The 21,606-nt window shown below is 27.8% G+C and overlaps 2 protein-coding genes across 2 annotated transcripts; both read right to left on the bottom strand.

The window, feature by feature from the left end:
• Nucleotides 1-267: 267 nt before the first annotated feature.
• Nucleotides 268-5,813, bottom strand: LOC132948708 (ecdysteroid-regulated 16 kDa protein-like). Its single transcript, XM_061019317.1, has 4 exons — nt 5,637-5,813; nt 3,471-3,584; nt 659-855; nt 268-595 (listed from the first exon to the last, which is right to left on the bottom strand). Exons 1-4 carry the CDS (start codon nt 5,722-5,724, stop codon nt 506-508), a joined length of 489 nt encoding a protein of 162 aa, XP_060875300.1. The 5' UTR covers nt 5,725-5,813; the 3' UTR covers nt 268-505.
• A 10,376-nt stretch (nt 5,814-16,189) lies between these two features.
• LOC132948131 (116 kDa U5 small nuclear ribonucleoprotein component) lies at nt 16,190-21,540 on the bottom strand. Its single transcript, XM_061018458.1, has 13 exons — nt 21,249-21,540; nt 20,963-21,189; nt 20,615-20,898; nt 20,427-20,551; nt 20,239-20,363; nt 19,373-19,919; nt 18,952-19,312; nt 18,711-18,890; nt 18,464-18,641; nt 18,221-18,392; nt 17,614-17,725; nt 17,243-17,541; nt 16,190-16,605 (listed from the first exon to the last, which is right to left on the bottom strand). The coding sequence occupies exons 1-13, from the start codon at nt 21,360-21,362 to the stop codon at nt 16,402-16,404; spliced, it is 2,928 nt and encodes a 975-aa protein (XP_060874441.1). The 5' UTR covers nt 21,363-21,540; the 3' UTR covers nt 16,190-16,401.
• Between the last annotated feature and the right edge of the window lie 66 nt (nt 21,541-21,606).

The following is a 21,606-nucleotide window of genomic DNA, read 5'->3' as shown; positions in this document are numbered from 1 at the left end:
TAGTATAGTAGCCCTGAATATTATTATATGATAAACCATAAAACCAAATATTTTACCATGTGAAAAAATAAGAAACATAATACAATTTAAATATTATAATTCAATGTATTTAAAAATATATTACATATTTGTCGTTTATTAAACAAATTAAAAGTTATGACTATAAATAACATATATGAGGAAATTTAAAACTTTGTAATTTTTATTTTAAAACACAAGTTTTTTATATTTTTTTCTCTTGGTTAATAAAAGTAAAATATATAACATATTTAATCATAAGAGCTTTTAAAATGTAAAATTATTACTGTTATTTAATAATATTTTAAATGTTATTTGTTACAACTTACAGTATTTTTTTCTAAAATTATTTAAGTGTGTTTTTTAAATATTTATAATAAGTATTATTTATATATTACATTATTGTATACATGCAAGTGTTCAATAGAAGATCAAACTATATTTGTTTATTTATTTTTAATTAAAATAAAAAAAATACAATTAAACATTAATCAATAATTTTTGCTGGTGCTTCGAAACAAGTAACAATATTTCTTGTAATTGGATCCTTTAAACTCCAATGTATATCTACCTTAAACTGAATATAGAATAACAATTAAATGTGAAAATTGTTATGTAGACTTAAAAATGTATAGCTTACCTTAGGATATGCTTCAATTATGTATATCTCGTCTTTATAAACATATGTACTACCTTTTAGTACAGGACATTTTTTTTTTGTACCATTTTCTTCAAAGAGATTATTGCATACACTTTTATTATCTACTCCTAATAAGGGTATTGGTATATTTAATGCTACACCATACACTTCTGTGATTAAATCCTTTACATCAAATTCTAAAAAACAAAAAATATATAGGTATATTGTAATGAAATGCTTAAAAGTATTTATATGTGTACTTAGTAATGAGAATATTTACTAATTCAGTTAAAATATTCTGGAAATATGAGCCACTATACTTATAACTAGGGAAATGGAACTTTTAGACCCCGGCTCAAAAAAAAAAATGTAGGGACACCTAATTTAAAAATGTTATTAAATGTACTATACATTAGAAAATGTTCAATACATCAATTTTTGGATTCAGTCGCGCTTTGTTGTGTGCAACACGACGTAGACGTTTACGTTATCGTGTATCGGTCAATGGGTGTGTAAGCATTCACGAAAATGTGTATAAAAAATAAATACAATACAATCAATCAAACATTCACAATTATAATTCAGTACCGATGGGAATAAATTAAATATGCTTTTAAAGTAAAATTAATTAAATTCATCATTTGAAAAAACAAAATAAACATTTTATTACCAATTTTATTTTATTTGATATTATTAATTGATTTGGTTTTACGACGTTTTATAGTTTTCAAAACATTTTGAACTGATACCAACAACTAATGAAACATAATAAAATACACAGCTCCATAATGTTATCCGTAAAAGTTCTATAAGATGCCATAAATTTTTTTATTTTTGTGTCTGTCATCACCTTTTAGGACAGTAAAAGTGCTTGGATTTTCATCAACAGTAACTTTTCTGATAGGAAAGTGAATCTAGTTGGTACTTTGGGGGGTCAAAAGTAAAAATTTCCCAGTAGTTTTCAAAAGCGACGTGAAAAACAAAAGAAAAATTAAGGAAAAACGGGAATTTTTACGCAAAATCTGTTTTTGAGAAAATCGATTTTGGTTTTTGGTGTAACTCTGAAACAAATGACCGTAGATACTTGAAAATTTCACTGAATGTTTATATTAGCATTTTCTATACACCATACAATTTTGAAAATATTTTGACTCTTTTTGAGCGGTTTACGGACATTGTCAGTTTTCAATTTTTTTAGTTTTTTTTTCTATAAATATCAATAAAATTTTATTTGTTGGGTAAAAAAGCGTGAAAATTTAATATAAGGCTCCTGATATATCGTTCTAATAGCAGTTGAAAAATATTAAAAATACATAGGCACAATTTTTTTTTATAAGCATTTAAAAATCAAATTTTGACACTATTTATCAAATTTATAATTTATTAATTTTTTTGTAGTTAAAAATGTATAAAATGTTTAACTTTTACGGCTAAGGATTGAAAATTTAAAATAAGGCTCCATGTAAATAGGTTATATATAAATTACTTTATTCACAATAATATCATCAAATATACTTGGTAATATCATAGGCTGACTGACGCTCAGAATCGTTTTTCTTATACAATGATATTATATCATTGAATTCAAATTTAACACCATACATTACAGTGACCCACTTGTAACCTACTGTATAGCAGAGCGACATCCACTTATCCACCTTTTTTAATATGAAAACAAAATAGACTGAAATAGTGAAATTTTATAAAAATAAAAACAAAATAAATTAACTTAACTTACTTCTTAAAATGAAAAATTAACTCGTTAATTTCACGTTAATTAAGAAAGAAATTTAGTAAGTTAACAGTTAAGTTAATGAAAAGCCAAAAAAAACTAGTTAAGTTAAAATGTTAAAATAAAATGAACTTTTTAACTTAACTTTAATTTTTTAACTCGTTAATTCCCAGCCTTGCTAATTACTATGTATTTGGTTTTTTTTTTATGCTCTATATAGTGGTCATCTTGAAGTATTTCACTTCTTTTAATGGTCACCTCTGTAGGACGGCCTCATCTAAATAGCGGTAATTATTTCCGGTCCCTTCGTTGCCCTTTACATGGAAGTCTTACTGCGTTACAGTCTACAAGTAGAAGCATGGAAAGATAACTCTTTAAGAATTCAAGACTCATTATATCCAATGAACAGTTTATACAGAAAGTATAATTCTAATCGCAAACGACATTGTTTCAGTATTTTGAGGTTTAAAATAGATAAATGTGGAGAGCATGAAGAATACGGTTCTCTGGGTATGGAACTTTAAATGAGAGAAGTTGTAAGAATTTTCGCTAAATTTTTCTAATTTATATTCAAGATCTGATTAGTATGGAAACAATATTATTGAGCCATATGTACAAATATAAATCATCAAACAACAGTATAATATAGATTTTAAAGCATGTCTATCATTACAGTTAGCACAACATTATGACAAATAAAACCTAAGACTTTGTTTGACTTGTTAACAAGGTTAGTCAAATTTAAATTTAGGATCAAAAAGAATACCAATTACCAAGGTCTTCAGTAGACCCCGTAGTCTGATACTCAGATGTAGTATTTTACCATTGATATTCTTAAACTACTCAAGCTCTGGTAAAAACCATTATCTGACACTTGTAGATCACATTTATATAATATTTTAATTCAATTTAATTAGAACTATACCAATACAAAGCTACACACAGAATTTACATACTGGACCACAGAAAGTGAAAGTATATGTTTTATTTTGAAAACTACTAAATTATTTTTCTATTAGTTATCAAATTGTTTAAATTATAAATTATTAATAATAGACATTATTATTTATTCATACATACCTGGTTTAAATTTAATTTGTATATGCATAGTACTATTCCGTTTTAATGAGCATCTTGATGTGGTAGTACAATTTTCAATTGTTACTGTTACGTTATTTAAAATTTCTTGATTTCCTGAAGAAATAAATAGATAACAATAATAATGTATACCTAACTATTTGAAGATGGATTAATATATTCCAAGAGTTTTTATTTAAGGAATCGTAGTTTAAAGAGCTACTGTTTTCTAACTGTCGATTTGACGTGCCTGAAATACATTATTATGCAGACTACTAACATGATGTAATAATATATACTTATAAGTTAGTTATAATACCTACATAATTTATTTTAAACATAAATTAGACATGTGCCTTTTTAAATCTATTGTACCGAGTCAATAATAATAAATCTAAAAAAACTATTAGATAGAATATTTTGTTACAATTTAAAAATAGTCAGATTGATAAAGATATCAAGAAAATTGAATGCCAGTATTAATTATTGTGGTACATACATAACTCATTAAATGTTATTCTTAACAATGATTTAAAGTACTTATCTAGTATCTACCTGTTTTCCATTAAATAGATCAGATACTAGACTAACCTACACTTAAAATATCGAGATTCAGAGAAATATCGATAACGATTAAAGAATTAAGACTACTGAATTTATGTTGCCCTGGTGGCGGGGTGACAAATGTTGAGCCTAGAAAAAAATGCCCCAAAGTAAATGAAGAATAAAGAATAAATATATTATTAATTGTCATATTTGTAAATATTATTTAAATAAAAATAAATTGTTTAAGAAATTTTAACAAATTAAAAATAGTTCTTTAGCATTTAGCTTATATATACAAATCACTAATTTTTCATTTAAGTTAAGAGTTTTTCGAATTCCTAAGTTGTATACAATTTTATGTTGGTTTGGTGGCAGGGCGATAACGAACAAGTAGGTACCTAAGTAAATTACCTTCTACTTTTAGGTTAGCAGCTTGGATAGCTTTTCAATTTTTTATCACGGAAGAAATTGACTAATTATTAGATTTATCCGATAATTTATGTGCATAAATACATAATATTGTATAGATGCCGAACATATTTTTCAAAAAAAAAACTGCGAAATAGACATCCCTCACTTTCTAAAGAAATAATTAATAAGGGTGCGCAAAAAAAAAAAACCATCTCCCACCGTCAATTATGGACGATTGTAAACTCGACCCTGATTTTTTTCAAGTAAAAATGAATAATGATTAATATGTAGGTACCTAACTCATAAAAAAAAACATGCCCTGATCTTCTGATATAATATCTAATTAATAATTACCTACCTATAATATTTTTGAGAATCATTAAACATTATCTAGATAACACCACGAGGAGGCCATTCTCTAAAAATTATTTTTTATTTTTTTCATCATCATATTATTAAAAAGTATAGTAAATTGTTATAACAGAAAAAACTTATTACAGTTATTTCAATTTAAATGTGTAAAATACATTTTTTTTTAAGTAGAAAGTGTATTTTACGTACCTATTCATTTACTGATATTCCTTTACTTTTATACTTTTGAAGCGCGATTTGAGATTTCAAACAATCCTCTTTTTTAGTTTGTGAATTTTGAAATTTAATGGTTCAGATTGTATTTTTTTTAATTTGGTTATGATGGAGGATATATATATATAGGTAAATTGAATTAAAACTTGAATTAAAATGCGTTAATTATTATTTTCAGATTAAATTATTGGGCCGAATCACTTTCAACCTTTTTATTACCTACAATGTCCGAGCCGAGTTACATCGATCTTTTCCCAAATCTCAATTATTTGATCTCTGCAAATTGGTTAAAATAGGTAAAACGAAATTTCTGATCTGTCCGCGTTTACTATTGTAAATTATACCTAACAGATGTAGGTATGTTATGTACCTACCTAATACTGAAAAAAAACCTACAATTTAAAAAAAAAAAGTAAACTGTTTTTTAAAAAATTTGAAGAAAGTACATATAAATAATATTGAGAGAGGCTACAGTAACATTGCGTTGAGGTTCTATTGGTAGACGCGTTATTCAATATACCTATTCAATTACATTCTATAGACATTATTTCGAAACTACATCCGTATGACCGTATTAATTATCAAATAATTCTTACAACACCTATTTAACATTTACAAAAAACTTACTTGTACCACATTTGTAAACTGTAGTGGTTTTAATTATTTGAGGAAATAATATTAATAAAGAACTGAAACATAAAACTCTACCGAACATTTTGAGAAATATAACTAATGAAATAATATAAACACGACCAATAAAAACTACAGTATAGATACGTCTGTCGTCTACACACAACTAGACGACCTTCTGTCTTGTGTTATGTATGTTTTACTATTTTTCTGTGTACACTCCTCTTACAACATTTTTAAATTACAAACCCGGTTTGTTTCAATTAAAAATATAATAAGATAAATAATAGTACCAATTTGTAAATAAATATGTATTATATACAGACAATAATATATTATATCTGTTAAAGTCAGTCCGAGTAGTTCAATTATAAATTGTATAATAAAGCTCAAGGTTACTGCTTTATTCTAAAAACTAAATTCCCTACATATATTTAAAGCAAATTATAATTATATTGTATTAAGTATAATATAAATTAGGTACTTATAGTTTATTTATTTTCTTGCGATTTATGCGATGTCAAGATATTGACAATAATAGTATTTAGATTTGCCACTATAATGACTTAATTTATCTTTCGGGGAGGAGGGGGGGGGGCACGGTTGTGCTTATGCTAATAAGTAACTAATAACTATCGGGGCAAGAAACAGGAAACTTTTTCCCCGTCATCGTTGATTCACTAGAAAAAGATAAGTAATAATTTACCCTTAATATGAATAATTAATGTAGGTACATAATATTATAGTACCTACATATACTGTATTGGTAGGTGTACTACAACGATGATGCATGAGGGGAAGTAATGTTAACGTGGTTTATCCCTATACATGTGGTGGTTCATCATTTTATAAAAATAGATTAAGTTAATCAGATAGGTATACTATATTATAATATCATATACATACAGCTATTAATTATTAGGGTATTACCCGTTTCCACCACAGTCCTTTTCCGCCCAAAACAAAATAGGTAGATCCTCGTTTCCGCCAAAAAAAGTTAGGAAACCAGAGATTTTAATTTTTAATCAATGTATGTGATATGAAAGTGGTTTGTATAACATAATATTATAGTAGTGTAACATGTAAATAATTGCGAAAACCATATATAGGTTCAACAATAGGTATATACAGCGATAAAAGCATTGTAGTCCAGTCAATAAGGGGTTTTGTTTTGCAAAAAATACTAATTTTTTAAAACTTGGCAAAAGTTTCGTCTTCGGGCCCTGATTGACCAAAAAAAATGCGCCATCCCTCAGAGGTCCGCAACCGTCCGCCATCTCAGATGGTCTTACGGTTTTTTGCAATATCTATACAATTTTTGACTTTACGCTAAAAATAGTTTATAAAAAACAAAGATCGTAAAATTTGTGACAAGAAATTTACGGTACTTTTTACGGTTTTCTTTCGTCATTAATTATAACGAACTAACGAACATACCGATTAACCGAAAAACATCTAAATAACGTTAAATGGTACATTAGGTACATAGGTTCGTTACAAATGATGAAAGAAATGTTACGAATATATATATATACGGGCATGTACCGTTTCCGCCAAAATGTGAAATGACCGATTCCGCCATCGTCCGTTTCCGCAAATTTAAAAAAGGTTCGATTTCCGTTTCCGCCAATCTACCTGCTATGGTAAAATTATTATAATTTATTCTATATTAATTGGAGTATTATTCCTATTATTTTTAAGGTATATATAAGTTTTAACTTGAGATAATTGTACACGGTATGACAACATTGCATATTGATAAATATATTATACTCAAATAAAAAATACATAATATTTTGTCATAGTTTTAATGAATAAAATAATAAAGCAAAAGTCACTTATTCAAAAATACTTAATATTTTGTCATACCTTGTTTTAATATAAATATAATAATTAAAATAATTAAAAAGTCTTAATATGTTGTTAAATTATTTAACATAATTAAATGCAACACACTTCACGTACGAATAACGCGAATACGCGATATTAGTTTACTTTTCAGTTATAGCCTTACTAGTCCTAGCACATTTTAACAAAGTGGACTTATTTTTCGGTGTATTCGGAATATTTAAATTGGCACTATTTATTTAAAAAAATCTCTGTAAATAATTTATAATTATTAATTAATAATACGATATAAATATCATATAAAGTGTGTGAAATTCACAAATTTTAAAAAATTAGCTTTTCTTTTAACGATTTTATCGTTTTTTTCATTGAGGTAAACTCTAGCAGAACAATCTTTTTTGTAACATCTCCATCGGTTTGCGGTAAAATAATATTTAAACTCATAATCCAAAACTAATATTTGTTTACCACTTTTACTTTCTATGAATTCCATAGTACTGACTGTATAATGTATATTAATTAACAAATTCGCAAATACGTCTAGGCCGTTGTAAGTATTAAACACTTGTGTCACTACGTGTCTACGTCTATACTTGTTACTGCACTATGCATATAGGCGGATATTTCGTCACATCCGTGGGGGGGGGGGGGCTTAACATTTTTGTCTTATCCCTTAGCGTAAACATACATTTTTAAACGCTTCAACCTACTAATACTAGTAGCTACTCAGTACTCATACTTTATTCTATCAGAGGGACCAAGTATATATAGGTATATTAAAATACACATTTTATTTTGACATCTAGTGTGGTTTGTTACATTTAGGGGAGGCTTAAACCCCCCCAAGTCCACTTCAATATCCGTCTATGGAACTATGTCACAGTGTCAATGGGCCACTACAATATTATAGAATCTTAATGTACCTATAGAATAATAAATTTGTGATCGATAAGAGTTTTATGGAGTACAAAATGTTCTTATCTGTATATTGTATAGTTTTAATCTTATCGATTATATACGATGGTTCCATATTTAAGTTATGTATATATTATATAATATAATATAATATCTATAAAATACCTAATATAATATATTGTATGTATAGTGCGCAAGGCCGGATCTAGGGGTGGGGGGAGGAGTCAAGGATTATCACCGGGCGTATAATTTTGTGGGCACTGGGCTTATTTTTAAGGTTTTAATTTTTTAAATTTTTAACTGAAAACGGACTGAAACAAATGTACCTAGTAACTAATCACATTCATTTAAAATGGAAGAATAGATACACATCGCCGTGGAAATACCCGTCCGGGAGTCGCTACTGTCAGCGGTAGTGTACACTATCATAGATTAATCAATTAATGTGTACAAGGGAAAGCTTATCGCTCATTTGTATCTAACATTTCGGTGCAACACGGTTGCACAATTTTTCTTTTTTTGACCCGACTAATTATACCACGATTGCGCCCCGATCCTTTTTTACCTGTTAAAATCACAACACCATTGCGCACCAAATGATATGTGTCTATATTAAATAATATAGTACCATATAATACTATATACCATAGTATATGCTATGTATAATTAATGAATAAATAATTAATTCAAAATTTTCCTTCCCAATTATCAACAAATTATCATCTTGGTTAAAAATTGTTTTTCCTAAATTACGTGACGTATGGTAAATGTATATACTGACATAGTCAATAGTCGATATTTTTTTTTCATATAAAAATAATCAGTTATAAATTTAATAATAAGAGTATAATAATAATATTAAGATTTTAAAAATTACATTTGATGACTAGCACAAAAACATGGTCCCATTGATTGCAAATAGTCATTCATTGATATTTTGTTGTTCTTAAATTTTTCCCAAGTATCCATCATAAATTTAATACTGTTTTCTTGCTCTTTTCGTCATTTATTTTTTTTATTACGTTTAATACTATTTATTTTTAAATAGGTTTCAGTTTGAATACCTAATAATATGTTTATTACTTGGAAAGTAGATGGATGCGAGGTATAAAACTGCGAATTATAGTGCATATGAAAAATTCTGGACCATTAGTTGTTCTAGCTTCTTCGGATGGTTTATCTGACCATAAAATTGGTGGAAATTGTGCATCGGTTTCTATATAATTTTTGAGTAAATAATCGGTAAATCCAAAATTAGACGTAGGAGCATTTTCAATTAAATATAAAAAAGGTGGATAAGTGGATGTCGCTCTGCTGAACAGTAGGTTACAAGTGGGTCACTGTAATGGATGGTGTTAAATTTGAATTCAATTATATAATATCATTGTATAAGAAAAACGATTCTGAGCGAAAACGGTCAGTCAACCTATGATATTACCAAGTATATTTCATGATATTATTGTGAATAAAGTAATTTATACATAACCTATTTACGTGGAGCCTTGTTTTAAATTTTCAATCCTTAATTTGATAAATAGTGTCAAAATTTGATTTTTAAATGCTTATAAAAAAAAATTGTGCCTATGTATTTTTAATATTTTTCAACTGCTATTAGAACGATATATCAGGAGCCTTATATTAAATTTTCACGCTTTTTTACCCAACAAATAAAATTTTATTGATATTTATAGAAAAAAAAACTAAAAAAATTGAAAACTGACAATGTCCATAAACCGCTCAAAAAGAGTCAAAATATTTTCAAAATTGTATGGTGTATAGAAAATGCTAATATAAACATTCAGTGAAATTTTCAAGTATCTACAGTCATTCGTTTTTTAATTACAATAAAATAAGAAAATTTGTACATGAGAAATCGAGTGAATATCAAATGTTGTAAAAATATAAATTTCAGACGCTCATAAAAATTTAATTTAAGTTTCTTGTAGACATTTTTTTTTTTTGATAAAGGTAGACAAACTTATGAGTAATCTTATATTACATTTTCAAATCTTAGATTTAAAAAGAAAAATTTTTATGAATTCTCAACTCAAAATAATTTGCTAATTTTCGTGATTTTTCCGTATTTTGTCAAAATTTGAACTTTAAATGCTTATAAATAAAAACTGTGACTAAGGATTTTTAATTTTTTTAAAGTAAAAATTCCGGTTTTTCCTTAATTTTTCTTTTGTTTTTCACGTCGCTTTTGAAAACTACTGGGAAATTTTTACTTTTGACCCCCTCAAAGTACCAACTAGATTCACTTTCCTATCAGAAAAGTTACTGTTGAAGAAAATCCAAGCACTTTTACTGTCTTAAAAGGTGATGACAGACACAAAAATAAAAATAAACACATCATTGTAAAATCAATACATTCATCGCTTCGCTCAGAATCTATTATCAAATTTATAATTTATTAATTATTTTGTAGTTAAAAATTTATAAAATGTTTAACTTTTATGGCTAAGGATTGAAAATTTAAAACAAGGCTCCGCGTAAATAGGTTATATATAAATTACTTTATTCACAACAATATCATCAAATATACTTGGTAATATCATAGGCTGACTGACCGTTTTCGCTCAGAATCGTTTTTCTTATACAATGATATTATATCATTGAATTCAAATTGGACACCATCCATTACAGTGACCCACTTGTAACATACTGTACAGCAGAGCGACATCCACTTACCCACCTTTTTTTAAATTAAATTTATCGTTGGGTCCAAAAAGCTTGAAAATGTAATTTTAAAGTTCCTCATAAGTTGTTATTATAGTGATTTAAAAATATTAAAAATAAGACTGTATGATTTTTTTTTAAATTAATGTCATCAACTTAAGTCGGTGAAAGGGGAGTGTGGGGGCTGAGCCCCCCGCGAAACGCCACATTCAAAATGTATAGGGCTTCAGCCTCCTTCCCCCCAATATATTTGATTATTCTACGCCTATGCGTCTAATAACGTTAAAGAATAATACAAAAAATTTATTTTTATACCTTTAATACTTGGATGATTAATTGATTATATGGTATTAAATGCAATATTTAAAGATCACAATAAAACTGTTATCACTTAATTATATCTTACAATGCATTATAGTTTTTTTTTTTAAATTCGTTTTAAAATAAACAATTGTTTGGAAAAATGCCTCAGCTCTCCCCTCTCCCAAAAAATAAATACTTCCCTGATTTTTATAAATATCTTACTAGACATAATAGCCATAAGGATTTTCATATTTGTAAAATTTGTAGTAATAAAGTCATATCAATTGGCAATATAATAAATTACAAAGCTATCTCACGGATATTTTATGGCCGAAGTTCTTCTTCGACATTATACCTAGGTATCTGCGATATATCTAACGTTAGCTGATAGAAGGGTTGATACCAATTTAAAGTTTCTCCATAGAATGATTGATACTTATGCACCAACTCTCCTATTCCATGTTCGTTTCCTATTTCCCCAACACTGAAGCTGTAGTTGCTCCTTATTATTATCCCTTGACCGTTGACCCTCCAAGTACTCTAACGATTCTAATTTGGCGGCTGTTGTCGACGGTCATCCAAACGACATTTTTGTCTCGTGCATCCGTGCATGCCGATATTTTTTTTTTTTTTTTTTTTTTTTTTTAATTTTTTATTTAAAAATATAATTACAATCTATACAACAATTTGGTACAATAAGTAATTTAGATAAAGTATTTACATGTCGAGAATAACAGATAGGGGAGGGCACTCAGTAGTGCCACCCGACAGATTAAATTAGAAGGTCTCTAGGCCAGGAGCGTTTTAAACGTCTCTGGGGGTTATCAGGGATTGTTAGAGAAGATATGCGTTTTATTAATGGATTGTAGTGTTGGATTAACTTGGAATGAAAGGAGACGTAGTGAGACTTTGTTAATTGAGAGAGCGATGGAATATTTAGATCTTTGTGGAGATTGTTATTTGTGATAAACCATGGAGCAGAGACAATTTGCCTCAGACAGATCGACTGGAATGCCTGGATTGTTCTCGTGTTGGAGGGTTTGGCAGAGCCCCAAATCTGGATGCCATAGGACCAAACCGGTCTGATGATGGTTTTGTATATTAATAGTTTATTTTTTAATGATGTCTTGGATCTAAGAAGTGGGCGGAGTAAATGGAGTCTGGAGTTGACTGTTTTTATTTTTATTTTAAGGTGTTGGGGCCGATATTAAATAGCTATAAGAGTTCTATTCAATTTGATACCTTTTTTTAAATACTTGCATCAACTGCGATAATACCATAAATTACGTACTTACTTAAATATTTAATTATAAGCAATATAATTTTCAAATTGTATTTATCATTATGTTAAAAACAATTTATAAGAGCATTTTTAAAGTTTTGTAATATTATTAGTGAATTAAGTTGTATTTTTGAAAAGCGTTTTCTTGTTTTCAGAACATTAAAATCCGTGCTATAATGATTGAAAAAGTATAGGTACCATACATAGACCATAAAATATTAAAATTAAAATAGGTTAAAGGTATACTAAAAATGGCTAATCGCTTATAATAAAATATAACTATTAATAATTTATAATTAGTAGATAATAATAATAATAGTAAAATAGTTTGTATAATATATTTCATATAATTTCTTTTTAGTTATTACTTATTTTGTATTATACTTGTTAGTTATATTACCTACAGGCTACAACCTTCATATACTTGCGTTATTGCGTAGGTATCTGCCTAATATATAAGATATACAATATCTTATATGTTGCAACACTTCAACCTGAATAATAAATTTAAGTAAAAATGATTTACACCAAACAACAATATATTACCTGAAAAGCTATAGATATATACAATATAAATATTATAATCCATCCGTATTACCTATCTATTGTATAATGTATTAGCGAATCCTTGACATATTGTTAGATACTGGTTTTTTTATCTAAACTGACCGTATAGATAATTATAATCTAGGGTTGTCAATTAACTCTTTCATAAATAGGTATGATGGTTTTTGACATCACTCATTGCCGCACGTATGACGTTTACCTACGTTTTATAGTAATTTTTTTAATAAAAGTCTTAGGGGCAGGGAGACAAAATAAAAACTTTGAGGGCCGCATGAAGTTCTAGCAGGTGGGATTAATATCTTAACTTTTAAGCGTTCCATGTATAATATGCATAATGTCTAATGTATAATCAATGGTAAAATGTATAAACTGTGATTGTGTAAGCAGTAAGCATACTTATTTAATTTATATACCTATGCATAATTAGGGATAATTTTGGCATAAATGCAGTTTAGCTCCCAAGCGATTTTTTTTCATAATGTGTGTTTTTACCATTGAACTATATAATATTATATAGTTCTATGGTTTTTACATGCTTAATTTATACATAAATAAGATGATAAAATAAGATTTATGATAACATAAAATAGTTTTTGGTAATATCAGAACTAACTTATATTTTTTGGTTTGGAAGAAATCGTTTGAAATAATAAGCAATAAAAGAGAATATTCCAAGAAGTCATATCAAAAAAAAGTAAATTTTAAAACTTTATTAAATATTATGTTATTTATACCAATAATTTGACATTATAATCGTTCTATTAATTTCACCATGTTTCCCAGCCGTCTAACTGTTAGCCACCTAAAAAATACTATTTATTAAATAAACTGTATTTTTCCAAAGGTAAAATGTGATGTTTATGTATCCATGAGGAAAGACACATTTTTCACAAGTCGCACTTATCTTTATATGCGATTTTGAGTTTTACGTATTTGTGGACAAAAAGTGTATCTTTATCATTCCTTTCCGAAGAATAAAATTAGAGATAAATGAATGGTTGTTGCCTGGAACGTAGATAATAACTTATTATTAATAAGCGATTGTTGGAAAGTACTTATGTACTTTATCAATCTATTTTTCAATTTCACGTTATAGATTCTGAGCGGAGCGATGAATGTATTGATTTTACAAGGATGTGTGTTTTTTATTTTTGTCTGTGTACACGACTAGTAGTCGAAATAATGCTTCGATTTTCAACTTAAGTATCTTGTTCGATGGGAAAGTGAATCTAGTTGGTACTTTGGGAGGTCAAAATTTAAAATTCCCAATAGTTTTCATAAGCGCCCGGAAAAACAAAACGAACATGCATTTTTCACTGGTTGTTATATTTGCATTTTCTATATACGATAAAATTTTCAAAATATTTTTATTTGTTTTGAACTGTTTAGAAATATTTTCTGGTTTCCATTTTTTTTAGTTTTTCTTTCTGTAAATATCAATAAAATTTTATCTGTTGAGTAAAAAAGCTTGAAAAATTAATAGAAGGCTCCTAGGTTATTGTTTCAAAGGCAGATGAAAAAAATTAAAAATCCTTAGTCACAGTTTTTATTTATACGCATTTAAAATTCAAATTTTGACAAAATACGGAAAAATCACGAAAATTAGCAAATTATTTTAAATTGAGAACTCATAAAAATTTTTCTTTTTAAATCTAAGATTTTAAAATGTAATATAAGATTACTCATAAGTTTGTCTACCTTTATCAAAAAAAAAATGTCTACAAGAAACTTAAATTAAATTTTTATGAGCGTCTGAAATTTATATTTTTACAACATTTGATATTCACTCGATTTCTCATGTAACAATTTTCTTATTTTATTGTAATTAAAAAACAAATGACTGTAGATACTTGAAAATTTCACTGAATGTTTATATCAGTATTTTCTATACATATGATGTAAATTTCAAGTATCTACAGTAGTTTGTTTTTAAAAAAAACAACAAAATAAGAAAATTGCTACATGATAAATCGAGTGAATATCCAATGTTGTAAGATTTTGAACTTCAAATGCTAATAAAAATTTAATTTGACTTTCCGGTAGACTATTTTTTTGATAAAACGTTTTACAAAACAAGATATTTATGTGAATTTTGCAATTTTAGTATTTACCTAATATTTTACCAAGCTATAGTTTGACAACATAACTAATTAGTGATTATTATTTATTTTATTATATTGTAATAATATAGTATATGTTGGTTAACACTTTTCCATGAAATATTTTTAAATCAATGGTAATGGCCCAACCACAACTGTGCCATAACTTATGGGAAATTTAATTTAAATTTATTTTTTATCTATAGCCATATAGGTATTTAATATTTAATTTAGCTTGCCCTGAACAGTTTTTTAAAGTAGATATTTGTTTTGTGTAAATTAAAGTTAAAAGTAAAATGTTCCGAAAAAACATAAATGGAAATAAAATTCTGAATACATTAGGTATTACTTATTGTTATTGTCTAATCTATAGCAGGAAACGGGGATGGAGAACCTATGATATGTGTAAGCCTTGCAAACCAGTACGTCATATTAAACCCCACAACTTTATATTTTAAGTTGTAACCATATTATTATAAAGTACAGATTTTTGAAATAATGAGGTAGATGTCTAAAAACAATCAAAATATGTTAATTGAACCTGGGCCAGCACACATATTAATATGATTAACATTTTATAACTGTTTATTATAATTTTTGTTTATTTATTTATAAACTTATAGTTAACACCCACTGGCAATTTTTCCAATTTTCCAATTTCAAGCTGCCAAATTTAGAAGTAAAAGTATAGACTATATTGACATATTATCAATACAGGTTAAATACAAATATAAGTCATAGAACCAAATTAGATATTAATATACATTAGATAATAATGCTATATATGGGATGGTTGTGGCCATGAGAAGTAGTGTGTGTAGGTACTGAATAATAATAATTATTACCAAAAGCATAAATTTGACTATATATATATTTATTTTTTTTAATTAGACAATTTAGCATCTAAAATATTAAACGACTTCTATTGTACTTAGTATAAAATCATTAAAAATAATGCTTTAATTATTTTTATTTTACATAATATAAAAAATGCTTTAATTATTTTTGTTTTACTTATATTAGTACAAACATTAAAGAAAAAGTATAATTTTATCTTAACTAGAACTTATTACATAGGGTAATTAAGAGATACATCTTGTCTGGCCAATTCTAATAACATAGGATCATCAAAGAACTTATTTATGGATACATCCTCACTTAGGCCTTTTCTCCTCCGCGTTTTCACCATAAATTCTCGAGCAAGATGTGTAGCTGGTTGTGGTTCCAAAGGTTTTATAACTATACTTTTATCAAGTGGATCACCGGGAACAATCTAAAATAAAGTTAAATGATGAATTACGACTAATAAGTTATTATATAATTTGTATTAAATAATTCTTATAAAATATCAATAGCAGATTGTGAATAATTTTGCATAGTTAAGTAGATATTAAATAATATAATGCCAGACATAATACAGAAATTATCCTACTTCAGTACTTCACTAACCTTTACATCTAAAAATGCATTTTTATAAATATAAAATTATTGTTTCTAGTTTTTGTCTGTAATCTTTCATTATTCTAATGGGAATGAGAATATATATATAAAATATTTTATTTTAAGAACCAAATAGACTTTATTTCCAATCAATGTGAAACTTTTACTAATTTTAAGTATCCTCAGAAAAAAATAATAGTAATAATTATAAATAATTATTATTGGCTTAAACATAACTAGTTTGAGAATATTCCATAAGTTTAATATATTGTTAATTAACCATTAAGTTGATAGTATGTCTTAAAATGTATGTAAAAATTATAATATTTGCAGACAGAAAAGCCTTTATTTCTTTCATAACTACTTTCTTGTTAAAAGTTTAATTATATCATATGACAATAACTTATTATGAAGGGTGTTAGTAATTGTGTATGTTTTATATATTAAAATGTATAATATAATTTACTAACCTGCCAATGATGGAATACAGATAAACAAAACGCTTGTCCTTGAGTATGAGTACGTAAATCAGTTTCAAAGCCAAATGAATCAATAGCAGGAATAAAAGCTTTGATGGTATAAAGTGGTGATCCTGGAACAGGAGCATCTTGAGTTACGTGTCCTCTTCTTTTAGCCAATACAGTATAAACAGCAGAAACACAATCTGCTGGAGCTTGGACTTCAACATATAGATATGGTTCCATCAAACGAGGTGTTGCCATAAGAAATGCTGAATAGGCTACTCTACGAGCAGTAGGAATAATTTGACCTATAATTTATTATTTTTTAATGTACTATAAGACATTAGATTATACGTAGTTCAACTATTAGTAGTACTAACCTCCTCCTCTATGTAATGGTTCAGGGGCAATGACTGCATCTAATATTTTAAATTTAACATTACGAATTGGTTCTTCACATAATGGTCCCTCTCTAGTGCCCCATTGAAAACCCTTAAATCAAACCAAATTATTATAATTTTAAAACAGTTTTAGTCTAAAATAAATTATTAAATACAGAAAATATTAATAAATTTAAGCTAGAAATAGAAGTGATCAGTTAGTCAGATAATATCAAATGATAAAGTCATTACTTTTATGAAGACCTCATAGGGATAAAAGTAACAATTAATTGGTAATTTTAAGGAATACAAGTCGGGGTTTAACTGTCTTATAAAAGTAAATAGTGGCGTCTCAAAGGAAGTATATTTGAATGACATGATTCTCAAACATATTAATGGGCGAGTGTCCTATGTTAGAATTATGGTTATTTTCCCATGGGTGTAAAAATATTAAATGTGAGTCAAGGAAAAAAAGTTCAAGCCGCCACTAACTGACAAACAAATTAATGGTTTTTTGATTCACTAGAACTAACAATAAAATTTGAAACTATTCAACAAATTAAGTACTAACAAGTAATAATATTTTATAAAAAGGTAAATAACTTACTTGAACGATAGAATCCCTTATAGACCTAAGTATATTTTTGTCAACTTCGGATGGCAGAGTATCATCTACAAGAATATTTGGGCCAGTAGTATCTGGACCAAACGCCCATATGGAACGAGCTGCAAGTAAATCCCAATCATATTTAGATTGGAAAAATTCACCAATTTTTTTCCTTAAATGGCAGAAAATTTATTATTAAATAATGTATAAAATCATTTTTGAAAACAAATTGTGAAGTATTACTTGTCCCATGAAATGTCAACCACTTGGTTTTCAATATCTTCAGCAAGACCTTTTTCTAATGGTTCTGCAATCATTGTTATCTTATTACGTTTGTTTGGAGTTTCAGCAAAACATTTTAATGATGATGTATCAACAACAGTTTCACAAAAAGCAACAACGGGATCTGCCACTTTTATATCTTGAACAATAAAAAATGTAGTACTTAATATTTAGGTATGCTGTAAATTGTAATGCTAATTATACTTACCAATTTCTGAATACATTTTTCTGAGATCGTGCATTACACAATCCAAATACAATTCACCAGTGCCAAGTATAACGTGTTCACCAGATTCTTCAACACGAGTGATAAGAAGAGGATAAGACTTATTGACCTTTCTCAAACCATCCAACATTTTGGGTAATTCGGATGGATTTACAGGTTCAACTATAATATGTTTTTTTTATTATATTTACAAAAAATATTAATTTCAGTATTATTTTTTTACCGGCAATTTTTATAACAGACTGAGTGTTGAATTTTAATGGCCTGAATATGTATAAATCATCAGTTGTTATTAAGTCAGTAATTGTTGCAGTTTTAACAATTGGTTGATCAATACCTTCAATAAGCACCCAATTACCAGCTGGTACTCTATTCACTTCAACTTTATATCTAGCTTCATGTACCCATAACCGTCCAATTGTCATTACCCTAGAATCTTCTTCATCAACCAAGGAATAGTTTTCACCTAAAACTTTTACTTCTTGTCCAGCGTGCAATGTCCCACTCATTACTCGAGCTAATACTTGGAAGAAAGTGCAATCATCAGTTGGATACATTTTAGTACTGTGCACCATTAAACGACCCTAAGAAAAAAAAAATAAATGCAAAACATAAAATAACGGTATATCTTAAAGAAAACTTACATCTGGATTACAATCAAGCATATCCTTGGCTAGTTCAGTATCTTGAGGACCTGTATAGATTGTATCTATTTTGTTTTTTGCATTTTCTGCTGGTGAAGGTATATGATTGACACACATGTCCACAAAACCACTGAGATCATTTAAGAAGCGTCCACACACGAGGCGTAATAGTGGTCGTATATTAATATTCATTTCACGTTTTGTTAGTTTAATTCCAAGTTCATCCAAAACATCGGGTAGAGTAGTGTCTACATCACCAATTACTTGAGCAAATAATTTATATAAAGGTTCTAATATGAACTCAACAAAACTTCTTTGAGCGCTATTATGTGGAGATTTTTTGGAGAATTTTCTAGTTTTAGGATTAAAGTATACATCACCCCATAAAACTTTAGAAAAACTGTCAACCTTAACATTAGGATAATGATTGGCATAAAGTTTAGCAAAAGACTTTAGTGTGAAACAAACAGCATATTGAGCTGATGCAAAACAAACATTTCCTATAATTGGTGAAACAATACGAGATGGATCATTCTGTGAGTGTAAACTGTAAAGTAAATAAATAATTTGAGTATAGCAGTTTAAAAGAAAAAAATAATTCAATATAACCCTGTAGTATAGTCCGTTCCACGAGAGAATAAACTCGTTTGCGCTTCTGACTGATAGCACTGAAGCTAAATATCCCCCATTTATGGCGAGCTACAAAGTACAAGTTGCCCACAGCCGACCAAACATTTGATGATCAAAACCAAAAAGGCGCAAGTGGAGGGAAATGTGCAGCAACGGACAAAAAAAATAGTTCCTTCTTTCGTGGAACGGAGTATAGTTAGATATCAGGTAGATAATAGCCTGATATTGGTTTATACCTTAACAGAGAATTTACTTCATCAATTATATGCTTAATTTTGTAGTATGCATCTTGAGGAGGAAGTTTAAGCTCCAACATAAGTCTGTCAATTTTATTTACACAAATAGTAATTGCTATTTTCTCCTAAAATTTTTAAAATTTTTTTAAAAATATTTTTTACAAACCAACACATAATTTTGTACAAACTTGTATAGCGTGTTTAATCAGACGTTCTGTATTTAACATTACACCTTCTGCAGCATCGACAAATATTACAGCCCCATCACAAATTCTAAGGGCAGCTGTTACTTCATCAGAAAAATTAACATGACCTAGTTAACACCAAAGTTAGATTTATAAATAAATAAAATAATTTAAATTTAAAAGTAAATTACCAGGTGTATCAAAAATGTTCATTAAATATGATTTAGAATTAACATCAGGTAAAACCAATGTCACAGGAGTGGCTTTAATGCTAACACCTCTTTGCCGTTCAGTCATTAAAGTATCTGTATAACGCATCAAATCAGCATCTGCTGAATCTAAATTTAACTGCCCTAAGTCTGGATGAGTTTGACGGACTAGGCAATCTACTAAACTAGTTTTGCCATGGTGGAGATGTCCAACCAATGCAACATTACGTACTAGTCCTGCAACGTCCATTAAATCGGCCAAGTATCTAGTCAAAATATAGCATGTAATTAAATTAATTTATATATAATATAAAAACAAACAAAAATTACTCCATATTATATGTTGTGTTTGGTAAATGTTGTTCTTTGATTTGGAAATTATGTTGTTTAACAGGAGCAACCAATGGAACTGTTAATGGTAGTTCATCTTCTTCTTGGACTAATGTTTCAACGTCAGGCCCATACACTTCAACAGCACTTGGATAATACCGTTTATCTTCATGTAAAACAACGCTCATACCCGGTTCTTCTGGCCCATCTTCACTCTCCTCAATCATCTACAAAAACAAAATTACATTAGACATAAATATTGCATGTATTAAATGTATTTACTTACATCAATATCCTGAGGTTCTGGATCAGGAGATGGTGGCTGTTCTTCTTCCTCTTCGTCAGATTCCAATTCTGGTCCAATGTAATTACCAAACTCATCATAAAGATCAGAATCCATTTTATGAATTCAAAAACTAAATTTGTATTGTAAAATTCTACAGGCTTTCTAATTAAATTCTTATTATTATATTAAGTAATAATTATTTGAAATAAATAATAAATATTAAAATTACCATCAAAACATCAAATAACGTTTAAAAACGAACAATTTACAATTCTGATATATTGGAGTATTGGACATAACCTTCAAATTTTAATTTTTATAAACAAATCGGTATCAGTTGGTATCATGATTTAAGATA

This window comes from Metopolophium dirhodum, chromosome 7, assembly GCF_019925205.1.
Source record: "Metopolophium dirhodum isolate CAU chromosome 7, ASM1992520v1, whole genome shotgun sequence".
Lineage (NCBI taxonomy): Eukaryota > Metazoa > Arthropoda > Insecta > Hemiptera > Aphididae > Metopolophium > Metopolophium dirhodum.
This window is presented reverse-complemented; position numbering and strand designations above follow the sequence as displayed.